Source organism: Panthera tigris, chromosome B1 (genome assembly GCF_018350195.1).
Source record: "Panthera tigris isolate Pti1 chromosome B1, P.tigris_Pti1_mat1.1, whole genome shotgun sequence".
Classification (NCBI taxonomy): Eukaryota; Metazoa; Chordata; class Mammalia; order Carnivora; family Felidae; genus Panthera; species Panthera tigris.
Genome location: NC_056663.1, coordinates 113,481,678 through 113,495,455, shown reverse-complemented (window position 1 = coordinate 113,495,455; position 13,778 = coordinate 113,481,678). Strand labels below are relative to the sequence as shown.

General features: G+C 37.4%; 1 protein-coding gene across 1 annotated transcript in view; it reads right to left on the bottom strand.

Moving 5' to 3' along the window:
- COL25A1 (collagen type XXV alpha 1 chain) overlaps positions 1-13,778 on the bottom strand; it is a 449,006-nt gene that overhangs the window by 103,428 nt on the left and 331,800 nt on the right. The window contains exons 8-9 of the mRNA XM_042982696.1: positions 3,487-3,546; positions 1,810-1,917 (exon numbers count right to left, since the gene is read on the bottom strand). Of these exons, the coding sequence (XP_042838630.1) occupies positions 1,810-1,917; positions 3,487-3,546 (168 nt within the window). The remainder of the gene's footprint in view (positions 1-1,809; positions 1,918-3,486; positions 3,547-13,778) is intronic.

Genomic DNA, 13,778 nt, shown 5'->3' with positions numbered 1-13,778 from the left:
TTAAAATACATAGAATTTGTGCTATATCATACCACTATCATAGTTTTCTAATACTCAGATTCCTAACAAATTCCTTATTATGTTTTATTGTCATATTATTATATTGATATCATTGGCAACAGATATTTTTTGGAAAAACCAGTCTTGTCATATCCAATATATATAAAAGTTGTTGGACTTTAAAAATGAGTACTTTCAGTTGGTTTTCGTAAAACCTTTTTCTAGTGGTTATCATCGTATATAAAAATTAACTCTGAGACTATACATCCAGTTCAATTTACCTTTGTGGAATTAAAAAACTTGCTCATACCTTTGTGTAAAAAGCTCTTATTTCTTACTCAGATGAATGAATTATGTTCATTTAAAGGATGACATAGTTTTTCAATGATTTACAGTTTGTCATACCTTACCTTTATCTTATTTCTTAAAAGTAATCTATACCTTGAGGAATATACAAGATCCAATGATCTAATTTTGTACCATCAAAATGATTTCAACTACTCTTCTTAGTGGAAGAAACACTCAAGGTATCTTTTTCAGCAACCAGCAATTCTTTGGGGAGCTTTAACTATCCCTAGAGGTGTGCTTTCTCTATCTTTTGGGATATCATTCCAAAAAAAGGTGAGAACTGTGAAGACAATTTCAGGATGGAATCACTACCTTTGATGGTTCAGTGAAAGCCGTCCTAAAGACCAGGAAATAATAGGTTGGGAGTCAATCCTACATTTCATATGACAAATTTACAGCCATGTTCAGAAAGGGAAACAGGGCTTTCAAGAAAGCTGTCTCAGAAAAGTCATAAAGTACTCTATATTCTTACAAAGAGAACCACTTATTAAATAAATACATAAACATGAATATAAAAATGAAATACACCAAAACATTAATTGCTATGGCTGATTTTTTTTCTTTTTGGTTGTCTTCAGTTTTAAAAACTTTCTACGTTGTGGATAAATGTTTTCATGATTTGTGCTATGAAAACACTCAGGAAAATAATTTAAGTCAAAGCAATAGATAAATAGATTAATTAGTTCAGCAATAAATTTGAAATTCAAGTCCTAAAGCCATAATATAAATGTAAAAATGTTTAACCTTGCCATATATTTCTTTAAACTATTGGGTTATCTCTACTGAATCAAACCATTTATGTAGTGTCCTATACTACTGTATTATTGACACTTAATCAATCTTAGTAACTAAGTACTTAGATCTAAGTATTGAGATTGTTTTTAAATCATTTCTATTAATAAGGACAAATGATATTCAAACATGCCTATTGATGTTTTAACCATTAATATTACTGTTTTATTAACATTTTTTCTTTTCTTTCTTCCTTTCTTTCTTTTTTTTTTTTTTTTTTTTTTTTTTGGTCAATGATTTACAAGGCAGTAAACATTAAAAAGATTTACCTCCCTTGCCTTCCATAAATCATATGGGACTTTATTTTCTCTATCACTGATCCTTTGGAGAATTCCCAATCTCTCACCTATATTTTCAAGCTATTCTCCCATGTAAGCCAAAGACATTCATGTGTTCTAAGGTAGTCAGGACACAAGTGAGACCAGGAATCATGGACTTCTTGAGGCTTACCTGAAAGCCAGTTTAGTTTCCATCTCCAGGTCTCTCTGTGGTTCATGTGGGTTCCCCGTGGATTGAGTGGTAAAGAAGAATCCTGCTGGCAGCACCCTCTCTGCTTGGGGACTTTCCTATCACGCCACTTCCTGCAACCCCCTACTCCCATGGCCCCTCCTTTTCCCATTCCATCCCAGTGCTGACCCTTAAAACGAATGGATCCAAAATGCAACTCACAGGCACTCCTGGCATTCCACGAGGGCCATCTTTCCCTGTGTCCCCAGGAGGCCCTCTTGGGCCGGGAGGGCCTGGAGGTCCTGGAGGCCCAGCCTGCCCTTGGTCACCCTACAATGGAGAAGCGAAGAGACCAACAGTGACCATGAAAGATAAAGATCCAGGTCTTCTTTTCAACACTTTAAATTTGTATTATCTAATCCACATTTACACTATGAAAAGAACCAGAACAATCAGAAACATGAAGCCTGTAGGCAATTTGCCTGCCAGCAGGGAGCAAATAAATATTCATGCTGGGTGAGCTGAGTAGATGCTATTAAAATCAAAGCAGCTCAGGAACCAGCACTCACAGCTCTTGGAAATAGTGTGTATGTTATCATGATATTCAGAGCTGTTAGAAAAGTTCTGCATAACTTAATTCGTGACAATGCTGCATCAGTTATATTCACCTTGTTTAATAAAATGACTGCATTTGTAGCTGGACAAATGTGTTTACTCTTTCATAACCTACAAAGTTAAACATACAGGCTCTTGTCAAACTGTATAATAATTTATAAATTACCAAAGCCAGAGAGCTTGGAAACTGGATCTATTACTGGATATAACTTAAGCTTTTTTTTTTTTTTAATTAAGAAAAAATTAGGCATTCTATACCTTTTTACTTTGGTACTTTCATATACATTTCAAACAAATGCAGCTCACGAGACATAATTTTGTTCTAGGATATTTCCAATTAAATACCCCCACCCCACCCCCACCCATGAGAGATGAATGGTAAAGCAACAGTAAATGGAGTAATCACTGAATGTAAAGAAGAAATCAGACTTGAGCAAGAATAAGCACTACCTTAATGAGGCGGCGTTTAATGAGCTGCTGATCAGCAGAGAGAAACCCATGATTGATTTTAGGAAACACCATCTGATCAGTCAGGTGAGGTCAAAGGTTGAAGTTCAGAGGTGAGAGAGTTGGAGAATAGACATCAGAAGGCCCCAAGAAAGAAATAAAGATATTCACATTAGGCTTATAATGACCATTAAACAAAACGGAACTGGTGCTTGTGTCTGACATCAGACTATCTGGCTCTTCTTGAAGGAAATATAACCCTAAGATAGGGTGGCAAGAACAGGTTTTTAATGAGGGAGGAATCTTTTGGATCCCATCATTCCACTGTGGCTGTTAGGCCTCTTTCATGTAGTATGTTAAAGAAGCAGGAAAGCTCCCATCACCCACATCCTGCCCTCTGAGCAGAGAGTCTAGAGACCAAGCACCAGTTCAAATTCCGTCAGACTTGTCAACCAGCATAACGTGGCAGGAACGCGACTGCCATTTTATAAATGCCCTAAGTCCATAATACTTAGGATCATTTAACTGACCGAAAAACATCACAGAGTGTTGGCATGTGTGCAAATTAAACCATCAAGGTGTGGCTCGGTCCTAGATAGCCACGTCTGCCTCTCTTCATTACCCTTGCTCAACTTCAATATCCTTCTCTCTTTTCTGTTCAAGATTCTCCTCAATAGATATTTGACCTCGTTGATGTAGGCGAGGTCCCAAGGATCCAATAACTCAATGCATATGGCGAAAAGAGCAAGTGGACTTGGCAAGCCAATTTAGCTGTTCTCGCTCACTCTTATGCTGATTGCGGGCTCTGACTGAGCAGCATGGGTGCCAACCACAAACCTTGACGGTGAGGATCTGATTACTGTGCAGAGCAGCAACTGTGGGGAAGCCTGGCAGACCCTATGGACGTGGGACAGCACCAAAACAACACGACACAAAACGTCACACAGACATTCTACTGATGGACAAACAAAACAAGCGTGTATCTAATGCCACCCTGTCCCAGCTCTAAGTCTTGTCTTGTTTGACACACTGTAAAGGAAATCAGACATACAAGGCCCCCAGGCAACACATTCCTTAAATGGAAAGGCCAGATTGAGAACTCATTGTAACTTCTCTTGTGGCAGTTACACTGGGATCCGTGTATATACTCTTAGCACTTCTAGAATCTTACATACAAAATGTTAGCACAATATAGAGATAACTGCAGACACTGTTATGAAAGCAACACCGTAATTTCCCTCCATGGATATTCTGTTTACAACTCAGGACATACATGTATAAATTCTATTAATTCCTTTTTTTTTTTTTTTTTGGACAATACTGAACAGAATTTTGCAGTCTGATCAGAAATATTTCTCAGAATAAATGCAGTTTGCCTCACAAAAGATAGTCTTACCACCCACATATCAAAATTTCTCTCTCCAATCATATGATGATTCTCAGATCTTTCCTGTTTCAGGAATTCCTGCAGAGATGGTGGGTAGAAATCTGTCTCCTATAACATGTGTATTTCATGTCAGAGGGATTTATGGTCACACTCTGCAGTAATCACTTCTGTCATGTAACTTTTCCAAAAGAACTTGACAGTTCACACAACCCCTTGAAGCAGAAAAGTGGTTTTGAATTCCTTAACCAAGGAGAACAGGGGAGAGATATTTTAGAGACTTGTACTTCACTAACTTGTACTAACCTGTCTTCATAGGTGCTATCAATTGGGTAGGTCTGCGAGAGAACTTTGGCCTGTGTTCTGTATCTTTTCCGACATGAGATATTGCAGCCTTTTATTCCATTTTTTTTCTCCACACAGAACATGTTTACCATACAAATAAAATAAACAGCAACCACAGCTTACATGGACTCAAGTGTCTGCAGGCTTCCCAGACGCTCCTTCTTCCTCACTGCCCTTCCCCTCTTCTGCCCAAATCTATTATGAGGATATCTTTAGTAAAAGCCCATAAATTTCTAGTTTTTGAAATTTTGTTAGTCTTGGCATAGTCCTCTGCCTTATTTCCCCCTTATTTGGGATATACTTTTCTTTTTTTTAAAAGAACCAATAAAATTATGTTTGCAGCATGAAGACATCTCTTCAGCCCTAATGACTTTGACTTTCATTCTTTGGAGCTGGGACTTCTCAGGAAGCAAAAGCAGAGGACATCTTATCTGTTTTAGCAAATCTTTTCTGATAAGGCTATTAAGTGTCTGGGTAATTTTGAGATGACCTGTATCCTCTTTTTTCTTCTCCTTAAGTAAAAGCCCTTGAAACATAGATGCTACCCAAATTCAGAAATGCTACAAGTTGGAAAACAGATGTGTACAATTTGCTTTTGTTTTACTATGGAATATGAGTTTAAAATGTTATTAGATGGTAATGTGCCAGCATCTTTCCATCTGTGACTCATTAGCCCTATATTACACAGTCAGAATTTTATATATAAACTTCGTCTTTATGTAACAAAGAACAAAAACAGATACAAACAAGAAGTGTATGAGGGATCAGAATCTTGACTAGTGGCGATAAATCATAATGTCACTTTGAACAGGATTATCTAACAAAAATAATTTAAAATTAAAAGCCTTTAACAGCACACATGGTAGGACTTACAAAAGTTTTGAAATTTGAATGTATAAATAAGTCACTTCTTGTACTCATATCTGAGCATGACCAGCTTGGTGTTTGATCATATTTTCTAAATGCTCACAAAAAGCATTAGCTTCATAACTTCTTAGTTTGGTTTCCAGTGTTAGCGAGATCTAAAGAGGGAAGTGGATAGGTAATTCTCATCTCAGATCATTTTCACTAAACAGAAAAATCTCTATTTGAGGAAGCTGATTTTATATTCCTCAATCATCTTAACTGTAGAAAATGCTACCGATTAGGTGCTTAGAGCTACATTGTAAAGATTTTATTAATGAGCTAGGCAAAAGGATTTCAGAAGTTTATACGTAACAAAGTAGAAAGGGACATGTGGAAGAATTCTCTTAAATTCTAACAAAAATCCCATGGCTTAGGCTGCAATTTCCTAGGACCTGGTGCTCTTCAAAACTGTGGTAATGTTTGAAGGGTACATGCCAGTGTCGGGGGTGGGGTGGGGTGGAGGCAGTGGATAGGGGTTATGTAAAGGCAATAATAAATATGGCACATCTTCCTTAAGAGTCAAGTTTGATAAATGTTAAATAATTTTAAATATTTTTATGTAAAGCAATGTCATATTATGAGGTAGAGTGCAAAATTTGCACAAATTTTTAAAACTTTTACCATTTGATCATGGTAGAGAACCTCATCTCACAGGGGATACCTCTACATTACAGGTAATACTGAACTAACCTTCTTCTTCCCACAGGAGGTCTTTGGTGGATAAGTTTGGAAAGTACTGGTGGTGAATACTTATCTGTAAGTGATGGCTTTACGTGGCCATAAGAGTTAGTTCTCCCTGGCCATTCACACAGAGTGCACTTTTTCATTAACTACGCCATTTTTTTCCATGATATCATTAGTCATAGTCCTTTCTAAATAAATGGAATGGACATATTTCACTTGGTTTTACATCTTGGAAAACTTGCCTGGTACACAGATGGTTCAAGTGGGTGTGGAAAAAAACTGTCTCTCCAGAAAAACATGGAGAAAGAGTCCGGCAATAAGCTAAAATGTTAAAACAATGTGTACAATTTTCACTCCCAAATATTTTGAATTTTTAAGAAATTGGATGTATAAGAGTGTAAAATATTCAACCCATTTTCCTCTTGAGAGCATACTCAAGCAACTTCACAAATCCTGTGACATCCTGTGAAGTAGGTTACTATCTTGGACCAGTGTTTTGACACCATGTTAGGAGAAAGTCTATATCCCTTCATTACCTTCTAGAAGCAAAGAGGCAAGCCTACCCCAAAGAAATGTTGAACAAATACATATTACATAAGAGATGCTTCTAACTACTTACAGAGCCATAATTCAAGATGCTATTGTGTATTGTATATTCAGTAATGGTGTCATATGATTACATTATAGTGAGAAAACTTTGTGTTTGGTCAAAAGTATTCAATAAGGCAACTATAGAGCCAAGAATTTAATCCAGGACTTTTAATTCCAGACTTTCTCATCATGCAATTTATATGTCTTTAATTTCTTTCTACTTTTATAGTTGGAATATTAGAAGTTGACTAACACCACCAATATTTAAGAAGTATTTATTGACTGTCTTCCATGCAGCATTCACTGCCTAGGCATGGGAATCGAATGGTGAGCATGACCCCAGGCTTACAGGGGTCAACATCTAGTAGGGAAACAGGAAAAAATAAGCAAGCAGTAATCATATGGAGGGATGACCATTTTGGTGTGGAAGGAGAGGGGCCACAGAGTAAATAAAAGTGTGCCTGATGGTAGGTTTGAGGATCTCTGGGAAACTTCCCAAGCCACACGAATGAGGGGAAGAGGGTTGGTAGAGCAAGAGAACTAAAGACAGAGATATCATTTAGGAAAATGTTATAATAGTCTAGTTGAGAGACTATACCCTAGGACTAGAGAAGGGACAAATCCATAGTTTCAAGTGATATTAAGGAGGTGGAATACGCAGCACTTGCAGCTTGGCTGAGAACATAAGGGAGAAGGAGGAGCAGTGAGTGGTCCTACATGTCTAGCCTGAACGCTGGAGGATGATAGAGGAAACACTAGTAATGAATGGGTTTTCTGGGGCAGGTAGGTGTTCATGGATGGTGAATTCAGTTAGTGACTTGTTGAATTTGAGGCATCTAAGAACAGCCAAGGCATGGCAGCTAGATATGCATATAAAATCGTCAGGAGAGAAGTGAGAATGACAAGTCATAGGGCTGCCTGAAGTCATGTAGAGAGGTTGGAGAGAGAACAGACCTAGAAAACAGCTCTTGGAAAGACTTCGATTTTAGGGATGAGCAGAGGAAGAGGCAACCACAAAGAGAAATAATAAAATGTGGTTGTAAAAGTAGGAGAAACACTAACTCACCTCACAAATTTCTACACAGGCAAATGACTCAGAATGACTCATTAATGAAAACTGCATCATTCGTTGTGTTGTATAAATGCACATGAACTGAATTCCTCCGCTCACTGTTGCACGTAGAGGTAATCTAGAAACTAACAATGGGCAATGCCACTGACAGTGGATGCTCACTGATATGCACAGGGGAGTATAACTGAGATTGCAGAGGTACAGAGGAAAAATTAAACTATTATTTTAATTATAAAGGTGGACCCCCAATAGCAAATCATATTGGAAGAAAAAATATGTGTTATGCTAAGAAATGAAAATCCCTGAGTTTCTCCATAATGTAAATAGTATCATGATTCTGTTAGCCCCCAATATATCATGCATAACAACACAACCATTACAGTAGGTATGTGTGCAGCATAAATAAAGATGAATATTCCGAGACATTGATAAAATGATTTCTAGCTAAGAAAGGCCAGATGGGAAAACATTGTATAGGATGCAGAAATATTTAGGTAAAAGAATAACTTGAGTTTAACAGCAGGAACTGTTAGAAAACAAAATAGGCAAAGAAAAGAAATTAAGAGAAAGGAATTTGCTGCTAAATCATTTCATTCTGCAGTAGATGGTAACATCTGTCTTAATAGAAAAATTAACTACATGAAGCTAAATAGCAATGGAATCCTTTGAATAGCCAAATGCCATGAGCCTGAGAAAATCAGAATTTCTAACGGGCTGAAAAGGATTGGCTTATAGAAATATTAATTATGGGGAAGAACTAGCTTTCTGGGCTGAATATGATGTTGAGTCAAGAAGTTAATTTTTCTTTTTAATAGATATGCTAAGTTCCATCCTATTGTGTTAGTCACTCCAAAAATTATCTTTTTATATGTAAATGATACATGTGAATTTGAAAGTTATTTAGAAGAGAAAGAGAACAATACAGTCCCTACATTGGCAAATGTCATTAAATACTACTGCCACTAAAATGCTAAGTAAACTGTACTGTAAAAGATCTGTGAATAAGCAGAAAGATGGCAGATACCCTCCAACACTGGCAAGTGTAAAGTATATGAAAAACCTCCTACACCACACGTACTGAAAAAGGCTCCATTTGTTACGTACAATCTAATAAGGATTCCAGGGGGGTGTTGCAATGTTTCCTAAAGATATATGGCTAAGAAAGAGCTGCAGAAGATGAGACCCCATGAATAAAGGTAAGATTCCTGAAGAAGCTTTGCCCTACCCTGAGGCAATCAGAGAAGCAGAGACACAGGACAGGGGTGGGGGTGGGGGGTGGGGGGTGGTAAACAGCTTCAGAGTCTGGGAGAAAACAAAGTAAAATTGTGTCAGTTTTATTTATATAACCTGTGCTATCATTGAATTGGAGCTATTCTCTTTCAGAGAACATCAAGAGAACAGTCCTGTTTTAGGGTTTCTTCATAATAAAGATAATAAATAATGATGACAATGGTAATGATGACAGTGGTCACCATTCACATGATATGTACTATGTGCTAGGTATTATTGTAAGAGCTTTATAAATGTTAGCTGTTTTAATTCCCATGACAACTATTTGACAGATGAGGAATTTGAGGCATGAAGAGGTTTTGCCCACTTTACTGTAAGTAGAAGAGCCAAGACTCACACCCTGGCCATCATCTATGCTCTTAGCCATTATACTTTCCATACATCCTTCATAGTCTCTGAATTTCATTCCCATTTATTCATTCGTTTATCAAGGAGAATTTAATAAGATCCTACTAGAAACAAGGCAATATTTGGACATTGAGATTAGAAAGCCGTATCCCAGGCTTCAGGGAACTTAGAATATAACCAAGAAAGGCAGATGTTAAATATGCAATTACAAATGTGGCTGGGAGATCATATATATATATATATATATATATATATATATATATATATATATTCTTTTTCTCATATTTTTTCCAATTCCTTTGTCCCTCAGTCAGGTTCTTAGTTGGCCATCTGCTATTGCCTCAGAAGAGGTATAAGGAGGCAGGGTGGAAAACAAAACTTGTCTACCAACATTTCTAGAAACTGAAAATATCTAGGAAGACACTACCCCAAACTGGAAGAGAGGAAATAGGTCTGTGGTCCCCAAGAGCAGAGGGAGAGCCTAAGCCCTGCTTCCCAGCAGCAGTTTCAGAAAACAACAACACCTCAAACAAAAAAGCCACATGACATGTCTAGATGCAAGAGACCATGCGCAACCTTGCAAAACATTCCCTTGCATTAACCATGGCACAGAAGTAGCAGAAATTTTCCCATGCCCTATAGATGCAGCAACAACACACTACATGTGAAGGGCCATGGAGGTCAGTCAAGCCACGCTGCCTCTCAGCAGCAAACTTGAACTGATGGCCAAAGACCAGGTACCTCTCAATTTCCACTCCAAATCTTTTGATACTATAAGACCTCAGAAGTGTGAATCAGTCCAAAAGGGGGAGGAAAGTGTGGACATCCCAAGAAAAGTGATGTTTTGTTTTTTGTCAGCTGAGAAGAATGGAGGATTCAGTTTCAGAAATCACATCAGATTCAGAAATCAAACTGTTATGGAAAATGAAGTCATATTTTTTACTCACTTGAGTTTTTGCATTGAAAATCACACCCCAAAAGTGAATAGGATGACTGTTAACAAAACAAAAACTATGAGAGTACAAAGAAAATGACCTAACAAGGTCAGCTAGTCAGGCAGGACTGCCCCCAAAAAGTGGTATTTAAGGTGAGACCTGCAGAATGTGGGGGCATACAGACCCGTGGTGCCTGGCTACTCTCAAAGGGCACTGATACCTTCGCTTCCTGATAGTATCATCAAGGTGAATACTAAAACCAAGGAGAAAAATATATTTTCCTTTACCAAAGAAATACTGAATCTACACTTGGAATACAACGATTGGGTCCTATTTTAGGTATTCCCTTGAGATGTAGGCACCATTCTCCATTTGGGCAAGGTTAAGATAAAAGCAATGGTAATGGCTATCAGGTATAGGATTCCTGTGGGAGGTCAGATTGATGAGAATGAGAGAGAGATTAACTAAATATCCATTCCTTCCTATAATAAATGTCTCTTAAGTACATTCTACATGCCAATTACAGTGAGAAAAGCTGTGGGGGTTTAAATCTAGTGAAGAATGGAGGCTATCATAAGAATACCAATTTAAGTGGAAAATATGCTAAATTAGTGCTGTAATTAGAGGGGCAGGCAGTAGGCTATTTAAGCACATTGTGGTTGGGAAATGGAGTAAGGCTCCTAAAAGATGGGATCTGAGCCAGGGGAGGAAGGATGGATAGGACAATGGTATTTGAGGTGGGGTATGGACTTGGGCTTAGGGAAGAAGGTATTTCAGTCTGACATCCAGTGAGCAAAGAGGTGGGAAATAAGTTGAGTTTGGTTGGGGCGAAGCACATACTTTTTTAGGGAAGACCTGGAATGGTTGACAGAGTATAGATGTGCAAGGTCTTCCAAGAAGCTCAAAGGGGGAAGTAGCAGAAAGCCACAGAAATATTTACATAATGAAAGTGCCATGGCATATGCAGGTTTGAGGAAGACAATCCTGGCAAAACTATGAAGAAAAGGTTAAAAATCAAAATATAGTTCGTGATCATTTATCTGCAATTTCAAAATCCAAAGTCCCTGAAAATAACATTTCTTTATAAGTTTAACTAAAGGGTTTCTAAGTTTGCAGCAAACTCCTCTGGTATCAAAACCTTATTTGAACAGATGTGAGGTTACTTATGATCACTAATATTTCTTCTTAGTGTGAACATGCATGTGTTTTGCTGAAGAAATTGATGGTTTGATTACAGGGTGCCTCAGGCCTCTCTAAGAGTGTCAAACAATATGTGATGTATGAGTAATATTAACTTTATAATGCCTAAAAACTAAATCCTGAAACACATTTGGCTCTGAGAATTTCAAAGAAGGATTGTGAGCTTGTTTCAAAGTTGATGACAAAGATCCCTTCAACAGAATTAAAGGTTATAGCAAGAGTAGTAAGATTTGAAGTTAAGGCAATGAATTTAGTTTTGAACAATAAAATTTGTTAATATAGGCTTGTCTGGCAAATGCCCTGTCTAAACATGTGGCAATCTAAATTATATATTATAATTTAAACCAGTTTATAGAAATTAAAGATAAATTTACTTTTATGATTTCAATTTATATATTAATCAGAACTATCCATATCAATTGTTATCTAGCATATATATTTTAATCAATTGTAATGAATAAATAAGTACATTATAATTAGCACATTTTTTGCAAGTAATTGTAAGAAAAAATGGACCTGTGAAAATTTTTTGTTCAAGAAATTAAAAACAAAACAAAACAAAACAAAAAAAACCCTTCCAGAGGTCTTGTTTAGAACATCATTTGATTACCAAACACTGCACAATGATTTGCTTAAAACTTCCACTTGAAAAATATAATACTGGGGGAGCCTGGGTGGCTCAGTTGGTTAAGCGTCTGACTTCGGCTCAGGTCATGATCTCATAGTTTGTGAGTTCGAGCCCCGCGTCAGGCTCTGTGCTGACAGCTTGCTCAGAGCCTGGAGTCTGCTGCAGATTCTGTTTGCCTTTCCCTCTGCCCCTCCCCCACTCACACTCTGTCTCTTTCTCTCTCAAAAATAAACATTAAAAAAAAAAAATAATGCAAAAGCAAGCTTAAATTCCACCCTATCTGAATTTCATACAATTTGCATTTGAAATACAAATTCTGAATTATGGAGCCCAAACTATTAATCTTTTAATTCTCAAGGACACTTCCCTCTAGGACGGCACAGCATCATGATGATGTGCAATACAATATTATTTTGCATCTATGCTTCCATAAAACCAAGGGTGCTTTGTAGTTGAAGTTGGCAGGTCAAGGGCTCAACTCAACTTGAATATACTCTATTCATTTTCTGAAAGGCCTACATCAGGGCAAGGAGGCACAGTATGCATCAGGAAAGGACAGTACCAAGAAAACAGAGGATTCAATAGCTGACAGGGTACCTTATACCGAAGGGAAAATAACTATTTGTCCAGTAGCTTGTGAGAAAAATTCAAGTTTTTTGCATTCTTCATTCTGGGAGAAAAATCAAAAGTGCCCTGTTGTTCCCTAAAAACTCTAGTGTCTGGGTTAATAGTATTTGCTAAACTTCCTTTGTATGATATTAGATTGAGTTGACTCTAAAATTCCTTTGGTATGCTCCCTGGATGGTAGCCTCTCTTCTTCCCAAGAAAGAGGTAGATGTCTGGAAGCCAGCCTGTGAAAGCTGGTGAGAGCCCCATGGGGCTCAGCTATATGGGTGGAGAGTTACCCTTGTATTTTCTACTCTACCTCTGAAGGTCACCATCTTCCATAAATAAATTTGAGCCCATAGCAAATGTCTGATAGCCCTCTGAGATAATGGAGCTCTTCAAAATGACCTTAGTACCAAAAAAGACAATAGAGTACTTGTGCAAATTCACCAGAGAGTAATGTTACTTGGAGTAGTACTACTCTAGATATCTTTCTCCACTAATCCTACTCTAGATACTTTATAATTGGTCCTGTTCTCTAATGTCCCTCTTTGGTCTGCATCCTACATTTTTAGTGTTTTCCCAAAGGGCTATTTAATTACATAAAATTAGTCTGTGGCTTGAAAGCATTCCTGAAATTTGCAGGTTCCCATACTGGGCTAAAATATTGATTGCAGTTTAGAACTTGTTTGAATGCCCTATAGTTATCTTTATATTTGATGTCCCTTGTGCATATGCACTAAACTCAAATGACTATAAGCACTAGGCCAATAATATAGATAAAATAACAAGTTTATCACAAAAGGAAGCGGGCAGACTTGGCTGCACAGGAGCCAAGTCAGGGCTAAAAGGAAACAATGAGGACACCACTTATTTTGCCTTAGGGGAAAGCAGACAGGGCTGTTACATCTTCACGTGCTTCAAGGGAAGCAAGAAATCCAAGGATTTTTTTGAAAGAATGTTTCAGATACTAAATGTTCATAACCAATTCAAATTTACTTAAAACAAAAATTATAGTCCAAACAAAAATACATTTGGAAGGGAGGATTTGGCCCATAGACCACCAGTCAAAGGTCTCCGATCTAGTGCTTTTGAATGTTGAACTGGAAACAAGACAAATGTAGAAAAGCTTTGCTTCAG